This window comes from Lynx canadensis, chromosome A2 (genome assembly GCF_007474595.2).
Source record: "Lynx canadensis isolate LIC74 chromosome A2, mLynCan4.pri.v2, whole genome shotgun sequence".
Classification (NCBI taxonomy): domain Eukaryota; kingdom Metazoa; phylum Chordata; class Mammalia; order Carnivora; family Felidae; genus Lynx; species Lynx canadensis.
Window position 1 is genome coordinate 99,498,278 of NC_044304.2, and position 15,419 is coordinate 99,513,696.

General features: G+C 51.0%; 1 protein-coding gene across 1 annotated transcript; it reads right to left on the reverse strand.

Moving 5' to 3' along the window:
• Window positions 1–8,651: 8,651 nt before the first annotated feature.
• Window positions 8,652–12,690, reverse strand: DLX5 (distal-less homeobox 5). Its single transcript, XM_030294741.1, has 3 exons — window positions 12,207–12,690; window positions 10,098–10,282; window positions 8,652–8,998 (listed from the first exon to the last, which is right to left on the reverse strand). Exons 1-3 carry the CDS (start codon window positions 12,559–12,561, stop codon window positions 8,669–8,671), a joined length of 870 nt encoding a protein of 289 aa, XP_030150601.1. The 5' UTR covers window positions 12,562–12,690; the 3' UTR covers window positions 8,652–8,668.
• Between the last annotated feature and the right edge of the window lie 2,729 nt (window positions 12,691–15,419).

Genomic DNA, 15,419 nt, shown 5'->3' on the forward strand with positions numbered 1-15,419 from the left:
GTGGGGCTTTGCTGAATTATTCAAATTACGTTAGAGAAAAAGCTACCATACATCGAAACCAACACTAATTTTTCTTAAAAAAAAAAAAAAATCTACCAGACGCATGCCAAACCACTGGGAGTGCATGGAATTCTGAAACCTAGCAAATGCATTTTAACACGTTGAAGGTGTTGTCATGATGCGCCTGTAACGACCTCTCTATCTCTTAACATGAGTTTAATTATACAAGAAATTCTGCAAAGAGGTCCTCCCAAGAACTGTCCTTGGAACTGGGCTTCCTCTGGGTCCTTTGAACATGAAGGGTTAATATTTTCTCTCTTAGTAAGTGTTGACCCCATAGTAAACCGATGAGAGAGACAGAGAGAGAGAGAGAGAGAGAGAGAGAAATTGGTGGGAGGGGCGTGGTGGGTAAAAGGCATCGCCCCGTCGCGGCGCCTACTACGCCTCCCCACGCTCAAACTTCCGCGGAGTTGGTGTTCTAGAGCCTCGTTCTGACCATATTTTCCAGGTAAAAAAAGAACGAGAGAACAATAGCTGCGGGGGTGCGGGTGAAGGGGGAAATGTCTCCCCGGCGCCAATAAGCATCTCATTATCTTTTGACACAATTTAGCCCAAAGGTCCCCGCCGCCGGAGAAAGGCCTTTCCGTACAGGGGTGAGGGAACCGAAGACGTCTCAGGCTCCTGCACTTAACATCTGTAGCTGCTTCCAAATCTCTACTGGGTCAGGAAACAGCGTCATCTATAGATAGAACAGCACCGCTTCTGGTTAGAGTCTTCCTTGGTGCGTTCCTAAATCGGACTGGTTCCTTAGCTCCACAGCTCGGTTCTGCGTCTCAGCCAATCGTGCCCCTCCAACCCCAAGGTCGCAGCGTTTGGGCCCCGCAGGCAATAGCTGTAAGGACCGCATCCCGCCCCACCCCCTCTCCTCCCCCCCTTCCCCCCATCAGCTTGAGGCAAAGGCCTTGCAAAGCAGCCCTGAAGGGTTTCAGAGGCCAGTTGTTCCGGAAACTTTCTCCCAAGTGGAGGAAAATGTCGAGGGGGCTATACAGTCTAGAGATTCAGACTACACCTGCCGTTGCTAATGTCTGCATATCTGTGATACCAAAGGAGCATTGTGGCGAGCTCCCTTTGCTCTCCCGACGCTCCAAAACTGAAAAGCATCGTCAAATGTAAAGACCTTAAATTTGCGTATGACTAGCTTTGAATAACAATTTTCAAATAGATCTTAGCTCGGAATCTCCAGTCGGCTCCCTCCACACCTATAGAAACCTGGTCTCTTTTTCAGTCTCCAGTCACAAGCTGCACCAAATACATCAACAGCACAGAAAGAAAAAAAGACACAAGAGTTCTTAAGGATCCCATTCTCACCCGAATCCTTTTACTCACCAGAACGACAACACTTTTACTGTTAAAGGGGGAAAAAAGATCAGAATTGAAAAATCTAATAAAGCAAAGTTGCAGTCTAAAATAAATCACAACAGCAATACATATAGCTTGGAAAGTGTGAGAATAGAAATATGAACTGTGCCTTGAAGTATGGAAGAAATAAAAACTTACCACCAGTGAATATCTCTTAAGCAATGATCGGGGTCTAGAAATCTATACTGAACAGAAGCAGAGGAGAATATTTGTCTGAGTCTCAGGGCAGAAGCTCTTTCTCTATATTCTTGGTTGAGTGAGCACATCCAGGTGTGAAATTGTTTGCACACCCCAGCACCTCTTATATTGCCAGCAAAATTAGCTGTTATTACTGTCACTGTTTAGTGATGGTTAGCGTGATACAAAAAAAAAAAAAAAAAAAAAAACTGCTGTAATCAAGACCTGGCGCATCTTTGCAAATTACAGATAATTGTAAACGTCCAGATTATGATAATAGCATCCTAATCCAGCCTGCAATATAATTATTACAGAGTGTTACATCTGAAACTGTCCAGTAGGGCTAATTCAGCCATTATTTAGACCCTATTTTTGCACTGCAAATGGGTTGCTGAGTTGAAAATGTACGATTGTAATTTCACAGGGCACTCAATGAGTAATGGTATAGGAAGAGGAAAATACAAAAGTGAAATGTGAACAGTAGCGATCAAATCAAACCCTGAAGGACAAAAGACTGTTTGATTCATATGGAAAAAGAAGAGCGGGAATTAAGAAAATAGCAAATCAGTGGTCTGAAGCATTACGTGTACAAATCTTCAATATGTGTAGGGCTGATGTGTTTGCAAGGGTTGCTGTATGTGCTTCTGCTGGAGTCTGAAATTATTTTTCTTTCTTTCTTTTCTTTCTTTCTTTCTTTCTTTCTTTCTTTCTTTCTCGTTCATTCTTTCTTTCTAAGCCTCCTGTCTTTCCCCCCTCTCTGCTAAAGCATTTCCTTGCTTAAAAAAGAAAAGTGCTCTTCTCCTAAGCAAAGAATATTTGTCAGTTTCACCATTGTTTCCACCAATGCTGCCTCAGAGTGTGCCTGTCACTTGTTTATGAACATTTGCTTAAATGAATTTGCAATCTCTCTTGTCGTCAGAGCAAAATGCCCTGGGTGCTTGTAAGTGTTCCTGAGCTCCATCTCCATTCTCTTTCACTGTGAACAAGTCACTGAGAGGCCTAAAGGATATTAGCAGAAACCGTATTAATTGCTGCTAATTAAATAAAGCCGGCTGGGAAGCTGTCTCCTCTATTTGGCTAGGCTGGCTATCGGCTTTAATCCTATCATTAACTTTTATTAATTACCCCCCTCCCCCCGTATAAACTAGTCCAGCTGCTTCTATTGCTATATGTCACTGATATGTTTCTTTCTGCATTCCAGTAAGTCCAGTATTTTTGATAAAGGACTATTCTTGCTCCCAGACATGGTTGTAAAAGAGCAAGGTCAGTCTCCTGAAAACACGGAAGGACTCAAGAGAGGGAGTATGAAACATAGAGCAAAAGAGTATGGAGAGAGGCTGGGGTACTCTGCTGGTCCAGAGTGAAGGAGAACCCAGGGTTCTAGCTGGCTTCCAGGAGGGTGAGCCCTCCTTGGTTGAAACTTCTGGAGTCTAGTTCTGGTTCTTGGTGGGGATGTCCTGGTCAGGACCCTTATATCTCCAAGACCTCAGTTTTCTCACCAGGAGTGCAGAGAATTTCCTGAGCCTCTCTTCCAGCCTCTGTAACAGTATATGATGATTCTCCCTCCTCCTACCACCTCACAGCCCTAGGAGCTGCCCAACCAGAGCCACCCTCCAGTGGCAAGCAGACTTCCTAGCTCCTATGAATTTAAGGGCAAAAATGAAATGTTCCTTGTTTAGTGACCCCTGTTTATAGATGAAAGCTGAGTCCATATTCTGCCTCTTCGCCTACCCCTAATATCCCACCTTGCAAATGGCAAGTGGCCAAAACAGTCCTTGGATGACAATAAGCTTCCAGTGGCAGATTTCTGTCTTCTCACCTTTGCAAGCAAAAAAACCCAAAAAAACCAAAAAATAAAAAACAAAAACAAAAAACAAAAAAAACCAAAAAACAAAAAACAAAAAACAAAAAAAAAACTTAAAAAAAATCATAGCTTGGGAACTGTTTATAGCCCTTCAACCCCACTCACTTCTTTAAAAAATACATTAGACTGTGAATTGTGGAGATAGAATCATTACTGAAACTTGGAGTGTGTGTGTGTGTGTGTGTGTGTGTGTAGTGATGTTATGAAACCATTTTTCCCCCTTCCTGTGGGAAAGGTCGTAATGTGTGGTATTTCACGGTTTTATATAAATCTTGGTTTAGGATGTGGAACAGACTCAATAATATATGCACTTTTGGCAGAGACTCCTTCGGACCCCCACAAATCAGAAGTAAATAAGAAGCCCCAGCGAACAAAAGAACAGAAACATTAATCGCTGCAAAACAAAATTCTTATATCCTTTAAAGACAGATTCATGTAAATTCCCCCGGTTCCTATCTTCAGTGTTAGAGCGCGACCTATAAAACAGGTTATTACATATCAGCTGGCAACCCTGGATGATTGAAAGGGAAGCTTCCCCCCCACCCCACCCCCGCCCCTCCTTAGTAGATACACTGTATACTTTCTGCCCCTTACCACAGGGGAACCTAAAGCTTGTCAAATGCAAAAGAAAACGCAGATGGGGCGGGGTGGGGGGGCGGCAGGGCTGCGTAGAAAAATATTTAGCCAATCCCACATGTGCTACCGCTATTTGGGCTGTTTTCGAGGCCCAGAGTTCGCTGTGCCTCTGAAAAAAACCAAGTACAGTATGCAAGGACCGCAGGCAACTTCGGAACAAGAGTGGAGGGCGGGAGCGAGTAGCAGCGCCCCCTCCCCAACCTCACTCGAGGCGGAAGCCTCCACCCAGCCGCTGTGGGAGGGGGGTGCTTTAGGCTGGAGGAGAGGGGTGACCGCAGGCGGATCCGCCGTCGTGGCGCGCTTCCCAGAGGTGCCGGAGGGCGTCTGCCCTCAGGGCGTGCCTCTGGAGAGGACTAGAGAGCTCCGGGTTGGCGAGATCCCAGTGGCCAGTGGGAGGCGCGCGATCCAAGGGGTTGCGGGGACGAGGCGGGGAGGGTGCTGGTTGGGTAGCCCTAAAGGTCCTCTCCTCGAATAAAAGGAAGGACTGATGGAGGGCGGGGGGTCAGGGGCAATGTTCCAGGAGGCATCCCTTGCACTTCGGGCGGGGGAGATCAGGAGACCCAATGGTATCAAGGCCGGAGTAAACTGTTGGGCGCGCCGGGAGGAGGCGAGCACCGCCAGGCCTTGGCGCGCCGTGGGCGACTCCCAGGACTGCGCGGCCAGGACGCCGCGAGCCGTGGGGCATCCAGTGGGATCAAAGGAGCCAACGGAGGCCAGCCGGCGCGTCTGGGATTGTGGGATGAGGGGCGGGAGAGAAAGGATTGGCATGGGCGGGGAGATCCTGGCCTGGCTATGGTCCCCAGGAGGGGGTGTGTGCGTGTGTTTGGTGTGCGGGTCAACATGCTCTTGCCGGAGGCCGAGACCTGGGTGGATCTGAGTGTGGGTCGACAGGCTCCCGGCTGGGTGCCCCAAGAAGGAGGGAGGAAGAAGGAGATGGAGAGGGGGAGGGAGAGAGAGAGAGGGAGAGAGAGATCAAGGGCAGCGAGGTCTGCGGGTTCCTCTGTGTGTGTGTCTCAGGCCCTGTGGCTCAGCACTGGAGCCGCCTGGCACCCACAGGAATGCGGCTTCTCTCGGCTCCCCAAGCCGCCCCCTGTTCCACAAGGAGGTGGCCGCCAGGAAAAAGGGGGGAAAAAGGGCAGAAATCCGCGTAAGAGCTTCAAACAAAGACCAATTTATCTGATCTTTTACAGGAGGGCCCAGGAGGCGGAGAGGGCACCAAGGAATCGCACTGGCCCTGCCGGCATGCCCCGGGCCTCCTGGGCTTTGTAAGGAGGTCCGAAAATAGGCGTAGAGGCTGGGGAGTATGGTGGGGATGGTGAAGAGGCCCACGGAAAAGAAAATTAAATCTTGGGGTGGGCTTAACATCTTGGGAGCACTAGATTGAAAGCCAGGCAAGTGGGGACCAGAAGGGGCAGACAGAAGCCCCGGAGAGGTGGGTCAGGCATACTGCAAATAATGGTGGGGAGTAGTGCACGTTTGTATTAGATACAGGAATAAACAATAAAGAGAAAGAGGGAAGGTGGGAGGAAGGGCAAGGGAGAGAAACATCACACAGATATTTTTAGACTTTGCTCAAGATCTGTTATTTTTACATCCTTGGGCGCAGGACTGCAGGGAGTTAAATTCTCCTGGGAGAATCCCCATGGTGCCAGGGAAAACCCGCTGCAGAATGGTTTGCCAGAATATTTTTGTCCATGGCTCCCAGACCAAGTTAAAAAAAAAAAAAACAAAAAACACCAACAACCGCTCAAGAGAAGAGGCCATTGCGAGTGGAAGAAGTGAGATTAGCACACGGAAAGCAATCCTGAAACCAAGCCTGTCTGCGCTATGCCTGCCGGTGTCGCAGCGACAGACTAAAGTCCTTAAAAGCAAGCAGCGTCAAGGCTGGAGGTGGAAGGGTGGTCCTTAAAGAAGAGCTTCTCTCTTCTTTCCCGGGAAAAATCCTAACTCACCCTTCTCTCAGCTTGACCGTCTCCGGTGACTGGGGATGTAGGGAAGGGATCCCCTTTAGAAGCCAGGAATGGAGGTGGGGAGGTAACAGGGAAGGCTAGAAAAACACCAGCCCTCCCCGTGTGCAGAAAAGGAAGGAGCATCTTCCACGCACATTCCCTCCACTCTCAGGCGGCCAGTGGATGAGAAATGCTAGAGGCGGACAGTAGGTGCGCCCCCTCCAGCTTCCCCAAACATACACTCGAGGGCGCGGGGGAAAGTCCGTCTGCTGCTCTCAGATCGACGGCGGCGCAGGGTTTCTCGAAGCCGGTTTCCCGGGTTATAAAGCGCCGGCTTCCGTGTAAAGGAAACTCAAAATCTTTACAAAAGAAGAAAGCAAAGTAGGAAGTATATCCCTCCACCCCTTCCCCACCATCCTCCCCTTCTCTGCCAGTGCAAAAAACAAAGTGGGGTTTCCTAGGCTTGCCCCCAGGTGCGTCGCCACCCGGAACTTCTTGCAAGAAAGGAGGGCTGGAAGGGAATGCAGAGGAGGAAAAGCAGCGGCAAGAAAAGCGGCCGCGCGGGCTTGGGGATGGCGGAGGAGGAGGGGTCCACAGCCCTGGCCTGGGCCAGGGTGCTGCCCTGGGGTCCCGGCAGGGTGCGCAAGAAGACTATTGAGATTCCCACCGAGGCCCAAGCCGTGGCAAATGGGCAGGCTAGAAAGGAAAGGAATCGAGGAGATGGGGAGGAGAGGAAAGGAGAGAGGGAGAGAAGGAGAAAAAGCGAACACACAGGTAAATTCCCCTCCGGGCACGTAGCGTGCCTTTTCAGGTCGTTTCCCAACCCTGGAAGAACCTTCTCAGAAATCCTCAGATGACAGGATGTAATTTTTTATGTGATAATCTCCAACCCTCCCCCCCCCCCACTTAAGAAGACTCTTTTGTCACATTTATTGCTGCCGACTTCTTAGCTGTAAAATATATCGTACGCATCTTGTAATTCCCAACATAGGATTTCCCTTGGTATCCTGAGGAAACAGAGTCAGGCGTACTAAACGACAGTCAAAAAGATGCCCACAAGTCAGGCCGGAGAGCACAGCTCTAGACCAGGCTGCATCTCTGGTCACAGTGTGGATGTCTCTGTGCAGGGCCACAGGGAGAAGGATGGGACACAGGCCAAAGTTGCTACAAGTCCTTCCTCTCTGCGCCTAAGAAGGCTTCACAAAGGAGAAATCCCTGCAAACAGATTCAATTTCCCATCGTTTGGAACCTGCTTTGCCACTGTTTTATGTAAAAGCAAAGCAGAAAGAGCTCCTTCGTGAAAAAACCAGAGTGGTAAAGAGGATGGAGGAAAAAAAATATTTATAATATTATCTCACACGAGATGAAATAAAAACCGGGCCAAAATGCTTTCATTCCTTTCCTCCACTCTGCAGTTCCCTCTCTTGGCAGGAGAAGAAATGACCCCCCACCCCCCACCCATGCCCTGCTTGCCTTACTGATTTAGGTTTATCATTGTTCTCAAGCCCTGTGATCCTTTCCTCTCTGAAAGAGCTGAAATAAATTTTTAGTCATACACCAAGGCGTCCAAGACCCTACCATTTGCCATGCTGCAAATATTTCAAATTAAAAAAAAAAAACTGTAATAGGAAGGAAAATTTCTTCTTCTTGTTCAATAATTTCTCTCCTCCTCCTTCTTCTTGCCCTTCTTCTTCTTCTTCTTTTCTTCTTCTTCTCTCCTCCTCCTCCTCCACCTCCTCATCTCTGGAAGCTCCGATTAGAAGGGATTGTAATTTGTCTAATTGCTCTGCCAATACACAGAGGCTGTTTTTTTTTGGGGGGGGGGGTTGGGGTTCTCCATGATAATTGCTTTGAGCTTAGAATTCAGAGTGATTATTGATGGATTTCTGCTTTTTTACTCACACACAGGGTGGGAGGACTGGATTTAGATGCCAGCATTACTTTCTACCTGAAACAATTTGGGGTAAAACTTAAAATTATCTAAATGTTTTTGTGGTTAGTCAAAAAAACAAAAACAAAAACAAAACAAAAAAAAACCCCACCTAAATATATATTTTATGGCAGGACTATAAACAGGCCACATATGTATATAAACACATAAAGGACAGCACCCAACACATACACGTGTACAGCTTTGCATCCATGCAGTCCCCAATTTCTGTTTTCCTTTTTGCCATATTGGATCTCTGCAGAGTTGGCCTTCCTTTAATTGCCTGCATAAAACGTCACTAGCCGATTATAAGGAGGGCAAAAGGAGTATTTTTTAGAAACATTTTGCTTTCATGGTCGAAATAATTTTATTTATCCAGAATATACAGTTTAATTCCTCTATCTACACTTATTTACATGGTTAAAATAACATTGAAAAAAAGTCTTTTGAAAAGTTGAGGTCATAGATTTCAAGGCACCATTGATAGTGTCCACAGTTGCGCAAAAAAGTTCGTCAGTAAAAAAAAGAGGGGCTGGGGATCCTTTGAAATGCAATAACTTACATGCAAAAAAGCTTTACACATGAATCTTTTTTGTTTCCATTTTCCAACCTTCCCCAAATGAATTCCTTTCTTTATGACTCTCTAAAACAGCAAAACACAGCAGTCCCAAAAAGAGAGCAAGAGCAAGCCGCCTAATAGAGTGTCCCGGAGGCCAGCGCCAGCGGGTGCTGTAAGGAGCCAGGAGGCGGCAGGTGGGAATTGATTGAGCTGGCCGCGCTCGGGTACCAGGAAGCCGAGTTCTCCAGGTAGCTGGACGCGGGGGACTGGTTGGAGGTCGGAGGGTGGGCATGAGGGTGGTGGCTGAGCGAGCGGGACGAGCCCTGGGGCTCCCACACCGCCGGAGACTGCGGCGAGTTACACGCCATGGGGTCGCTGGAGCTGGGGCTGTGCTCCGGGGGCATCTCCCCGTTTTTCATTATCTTCTTGATCTTGGATCTTTTGTTCTGAAACCAGATTTTCACCTGGGTGGGGGAACAAAGGCACACGTTACCGGGTCACTCAGAGGCCGCCCGCGCCTTCCCCAGAGCGGCGACTGGAGGCATCTTGGGCCTCCAAGTGGCCCGGACCTGGCGTCTCCCTGTTGCTCGCGGCCTAAAGTCAGGGGGCCGAGCCGGAGGCCAAGCCCGGATCAGGGGCCCCGAGAGGACACCCTGACCGGCTAGGTGCTCACCGGCCGCCGCAAGGGCGTGACTCGGAGGCCGCGGTTTGTAGTTTTTGTTCGGGCGGGGGGAGGGGGGCGCGAAGGTCCCCGCGGCGTGCGCCCACGTGTGGGCCTGCGCCGTGCGCGCGAAACGCGGCGCCGCGAAGGTCTCCAAAACAATGGCTCGAGAGCCGCGCGAGGGCCTTGGGGCTGGCTGTGCGCGCGCGAGTGTGGAGGGAAAGGAGCGGTGTCCCCATCTCCCTCCCAATTCCCTCCACTCCCTCCTCAGCTTCCAAAGGTCAGAATGCGCCTGCAGCTCTGGGCGGCGATTCGAACATTCTTCATTTTTTTTTTAATAGGCCCCAGCAGGGTTGCAGTGGGGGTGAAGGGAATGGGACAAGCAGGGGATGATATCCCCCTCACCACAGCGCCCCCTCCCTCCCCCCCACCCCCCTCTCACTTTGAGACCCTCTGGCTGCTACGGCCGAAAGCTCCGCAGGAGCGGGGCGTGACCTTTCAGCTTTCCTGCCGGAGGCGACCTTCACTGCCCGGGACCAACGCGTAGCCGCCGGGCCGGCTCACCCCCAGAGGCTCAGCACTGTGAAGAGGACCAATTTCTCAAGGCCGTGAGAGTGTCCTAGAAATGACCCTCCCCTTGTTTCCAATCTAGGAAATCGGCCCCTCGCCCCTGGAGGCCCGAAGCGAGGGGTGGGGGGGTGAGCGACGTCTCCATCCCGTCCCCACAGTCGCACGGCGGCGACACCCGGCCGGGCTCGTGGAGGTAAGGGCTGGGGGCCGTGTCCCTCTGTCTGCGAGTTTCTGGCGAGTGCTATCCAGTCGGTTCCAGCCCGTCGGGACGGAACCGCGCGGCCCAGCAGGCAGCCGAGGCGGGGCTCCGGCCGGGCCGCCGGCGGATTTACCTGCGTTTGCGTCAGTCCCAGCGAGGCGGCCAGCTCCGCGCGTTCGGGCAGGGCGAGGTACTGAGTCTTCTGAAACCTTCTTTGCAACGCGGCCAGCTGAAAGCTGGAATAAATAGTCCTGGGTTTACGAACTTTCTTTGGTTTGCCATTCACCATCCTCACCTCGGGCTCGGCCACTTCTTTCTCTAAATAATCAAAACAGACTCGGTTAGAGTTTGTCGACAGTGTTTCGTTTACAGAACCCTCAAATACAGTCCTTAGGGGTTTTGTTTACTTGTGTTGTTTTGTTCTGTTTACCACGCAGTCTTCCATCCCCGTGGCACCTCCTTTGCTTAACAAGACCCAGAGAAATATGCCCCTCTCCGAAACGGTGGAAAAGCCAGGTGGTTTGATTAATTCCCTACTCTGTTCATTCAGGTTCTTGTGGGCTTGTGCAGAGCTCTTTGTACAGCACAGCTCCCTTCTTGGAGTCTGGGATTTAGCCCTTGCAGCCGTTCCTGTTGCACCCTGACCTGTTTTTACTCCCACCCTGTGCTCACCCTCGTTTTTGGGCGAGCGTGGCCAGCGCCTCCTGGGGCTTCAAGGGAAGGCCCTGGGCCTTGACATCCCCCCCCCCCCCCCCTCCGCCCCGCTACTTCTGTCGGCGTCTGTTCGGGCGCCCGCAGAGACCAGACGCTTGGGCAGGGAAGACGCTAACCGAGGTCTCCAAAGTTCAAAGACCCACAAGCAAACTATGCTCCTTCAATTCAGCAGCAAAAGGTCCAGGCTGCTGCAGACAGAGGGCCGATTATGCAGCCCCCATAATCTCCCTGCAGATCTGCGAGGGCACAGATGTGTCTGGTTTCTTTTACAAATAGACTTAATAAGTTCTTGGCCAAAAGAAAAAAAAAATCTTTCACTTATGCACGAAATAAAGAGACACTGAAAGGAACGAAGACATACCACCCCCTGGGCTTTCTTTTAAAATTTAGTAAGAGTCACACATTGAAAAGAATTGGGTGCTGGGGTGTTTTCGTAGGAAAGGGGCGGCAGGTCAGGACGAATTTCTCAAAGTCGTGAATATATTTGGTGGGGGGGGGGGGCGCGGGAAGACTTTCTGAAAGCCTGTCTTACAAACATACCCTGGGGCCACAAGTCCCCTTTCCGAAAAGTACCACCTTATCAAAAGTACCATCTCTGCAAGGGGTGGAGAACCTTTCCCCTGTGTGTGTGTGTGTGTGTGTGTGTGTGTGTGTGTGTGTGTGGCAAGCTCCTGGGAGAGAGGAAAGGGTGGAGAATGAGAGCTGTGGTCTCTATTCTGCCAAAGAAGGGGATTCTAATATTAGCAGGATTATTAATGTGCTAGTGGGAAGAGATCAAACCCAACCAGCAAAACCTCTCCAAGGAGACCTCATGCCTCTCTTACCGCCCAAGCTAACCCTCTTCAACTCTCCAACTAAGTTTCAAGGCGAAAAGAGAGGAGGTGGGGAAGAGGAAGAGAAATTGTACGCACCCCTCAGCAACCCTCCTCCACCCTTAAATGCCTTTTTGTTTTTGGAAATGCCCTGGATAAACCACAAGGCTCTCTGCGCGTTCTTCCTCTGGCGGGCTGCAGCTCCCCAGTCCTCAAGCCCCACCCCGCGCGCCCAGGGCACCGACACCACGCTGGCTCGTGGCTGCTCTCAGACTAATCCCGACAGAGTCTTTGAGGCAGCCTTCCACTCCCACTCGCACCAACCGAGCACGCTCACCAACAATTCCAACGACTAACCTCCCCTTTATTACGCAAACGCCACTCAGGCTGCTTGATTCTTTCTTCTCTCCACCCCTAGCCCCTTTGCAGCCTAGTTGGCTTCCAGACCAGGCAAGTTGGGAATCCAGAAACTTGAGGGCCCCCCACCCCCAGGTGCCGGAGTGGAGGATTCTACTAAGGAAGATTCTTCTAAGAATCCCTAAAATGCTGGCCCAGGAGAACCTCTCTTGGTTGCAGAGTCCAGGCCCCCCTCCCTTCTGCCGGGCGCGCCCCCACTGTAGTGGTTGTCGCGGGCCCCAATCTTCCACCCCACTTCGCGCCTCTGGAGTTCTGGCTGCCCCTGTATCTGCCCCCATCCCGCCCCCCCCCCCCCATACCTGGCTGGCTGGTGGCGCTCGGGACGCGGTTGTAAGCGCCGCCGTACTGGTGGTAGGGGCTGGCGTAGCTGTAGTCGGCGTAAGCTTTGGCGGGGTAGCTGCCGGCGGAGCCGTTCACGCCATGGTACTGGTACTGGTAGGGGTTGAGCGCTTTGCCGTAGGAAGCCGAGGTAGGAGAGCAGTAGCCGTGTGGGGCTCCCCCCGTGGGACTGTAGTAGTCGGAATCGGTGGCCGACGACTCGGGCAAAGTTGGCGATTCCTGAGACGGATGGTGCATGGCTGCGGACGTCTGGAACGGAGCTTGGAAGTCGCCGGATCGGATGCTGGGGACCCTTCTGTCAAACACTCCTGTCATCGCTCACAGGCGGCGGCTGTCCTTGCTGCTGTGGCGGCGGCTGCTGCCCGAGTTGGCTGTGGGGCTGCTCTGGTCTAAGCAGACATGGCTGTGGGAGCGAGGGAGGAGGAGGAAGAGGAGGAGGAGGAGAAAAGGAGGCGGCGGCGGCGGCGGCGAGGAGGAGGCTGGGAGTCGTGGAGGCTCTGTCTCCGGCTGGCTGACTGATGGCTGAGGCGCAGCACAGCCTTGGTTAAATCCTTAATTGCGCGCTTACGCACAGCGGGGTGGATCGGGTTCCATTGGCCAGGGCCTCGGGAGCAGCAGCAACACCCTAACTCGTCCAACTAGTTTTAGCACAACAAAGCATTGCTTAAAAAAGAGGGAGAAAAAAATGGAGGGGGTGGGGAGGAGTGTGTGTGTGTGTGTGTGTGTGCGCGCGCGCGCGCGCGCGCGGGGGCGCACGCGTGTGTGTTGTTGTTGCTTGTTGGGGGAGGGTGTCTCAGACAATCTGTTTTCAGTGAATACCAAAGACAACGCAGGAGCCCCAACACCCAGCTCAGTAATGTCTGGAGACAATGTGTTCCAATCAGCAGCCTCGGAAAGTGCACATGTTTGGGGGATGAGGTCGGCGATGGTCTTTCCTTGTTCCCTACCTCCCCACCCCTGTGGCTTGCAACTGGGGCTTGTGTGGAACTGAGGGCTGATGTTGAAATGAGGAATCAAAGCAGGGTATGGGGGGAGGGAGCAGGGATGTGGGACCGGAGGTGAGAAGGAATAGAGAGCAATATTTTTGGTGGGGTGCTGAGAACCAAGTTGCAACTTACGGGTGTTGAAAATTTGTGATTTGGGGAATGACACAAATTTGCAGCAAGCACTTCTTTTGCACAAGATGAGTACTTACTTCTCAGACAAGGGCTGGATAAGGATGCTCAAGAATGCACGCTGTCCATTGAGCTGTTAATGGCAGAGAGAGTTCCTGCAACCCTAAATCTCTACAATCATTTAAAAATATCATTGTCACAAGCACAAATAACTTAATGATGCCAAAATTGCTGGTCCCCAAGAAGAGCAGGCAGCCGCACATTTTGTTCAATATTCTTGTCTACGCGGACGCCATTGGAATAGAGGGTCTATAACTGTGTTCAGTGGCCAAATACTCCTGCAGAAGTGAATGGTTCACTTACGATCTATCATTACTCCAGGACCGAATGGGGAAACCCTAGGAAGACTAGGAAGTAGGGACAAAAGCTGTTTGGGGTGAGGTTATGTGAAGTCCACGAATCTCCCCCTCCAAGCTCCATGGACGTGGCAGCAAAGGGCTTGCCTTTCTAATTCCCAAGTCCCGCTTTCTGTATTCTCCTTCCCTTCATTTCCCGTGGCAGACATGCCTCAACTGATATGCAAAGGGAATAAAGGCTCCATAATCAAACACTTGGTACTGGAGGTGCAGAGTTTGCTTTTCATGACAGTCACTCTTGCTGTAGTGGTGGTGCAGCTGGGAGCTTAGAAATTTAACATAAGTCAAACTACCGCGCCCCCATATCCACTCCCCTAAAATAGGCAACTGCAGGAGCTGGGATCCTGATTTGGGCCCTCCCAGCATCTATCTCCAGGGAGTCTGAGACCGAGAACCTAAGACCCAGAACCTAGAACCTGGGCTGGTGGGGCCTCTCACTCCCTCACCCACCCACTCTCAACTGAAGAAAGTGTCCACGTTAGTTGTGTTCGGTGCTAGTTTAGCCTTACCTTAGTCACAGAGCTACTCTGACCCAAAATAGGCTGGCAGGGAGAGCCAGGGTTCTGGAACTCAGGGCAGGATGTCAGCCTAGCTGCGGAACTGCAAACTGGAGTGACCACACGTGCACTAACTCCTCGCTTCTGCAGTCTGGGTGTGGTAAAACCACAGCTATTGCCGCACTACCCTTTGGGGACAGTTTTAGGACAGGAGTGCACAGGGAAGGGGAGGTGTGTGTCACAGGGTCCCCACAGCATTCCCCCTCTCCCTGCACCCCCTTCCCCGCCCTGGCCCAAGCCTCCTGCTTTAGGCCTGTGCAGCCCTGAACTTCTCTGAGATAGTCCACCAGGAAACAGAGCCTTGGCTGTTTACCCCTTGCCTCACGCTGTCGATGTTGGCATCGTAGCTCACCCCCTGGGTTTAAACTGTGAAGAACTACAGGACGTCAGGAAAGCAGTGCCAAACCCGTACTGCTTGCAGTTCTGGTCTCTGTGCTGGAGAAGTTCTTGGCACCCACTGAGTCACCTTACACACATCCTGCCATTTAATTACATGAATCGCTTCCCCAGAGTAATGCCAAGGATGGGTCAAAGCACCTCCTGGCAAAGGCAAGTGGAGCAGGGAGCTGGGCTGCCTTAGCGGGTCCCCACACCCCCCACTTTTTATTTGTTATAGATTTAAAAGTTACTAGGCAGAGGGAAATAAGGTCAATACGACTATGCTCCAAATGGTTATGTCCTTAGACCTTGCTGAGAAAGCAGATTTCAACTAGTATGAGATTGGAAACTGCAAATTTGGGGCATGATTTAGAAGTTAGGGATCTGGTCGAGAACACAATGTTGCAATGTTAAGTTAGTTTATTTATTTTTATTTTTATTTTTTTTAAGTTAGTTTAGACCTTACTAAATTTTGCTTTTCCCTCCGTCAAAAAAAGACATTCTCGTATTTTATCCAACACAAAAAAGAACGGGGTGGTAGGGAAGGATTTAACGTCTTTGTTTCAATTCCTAAAGCGCTGGCCCACATGCCAGACTAGAGGCACTGGCACAGAGGCCGCTGCTGTGTGAGACCTCCAAATCTGGGTGTGCCTCTGGAGATCCAGAACCTTAACTTTCTTGATTTTGTTCTTTTCTAGCTGGACTCC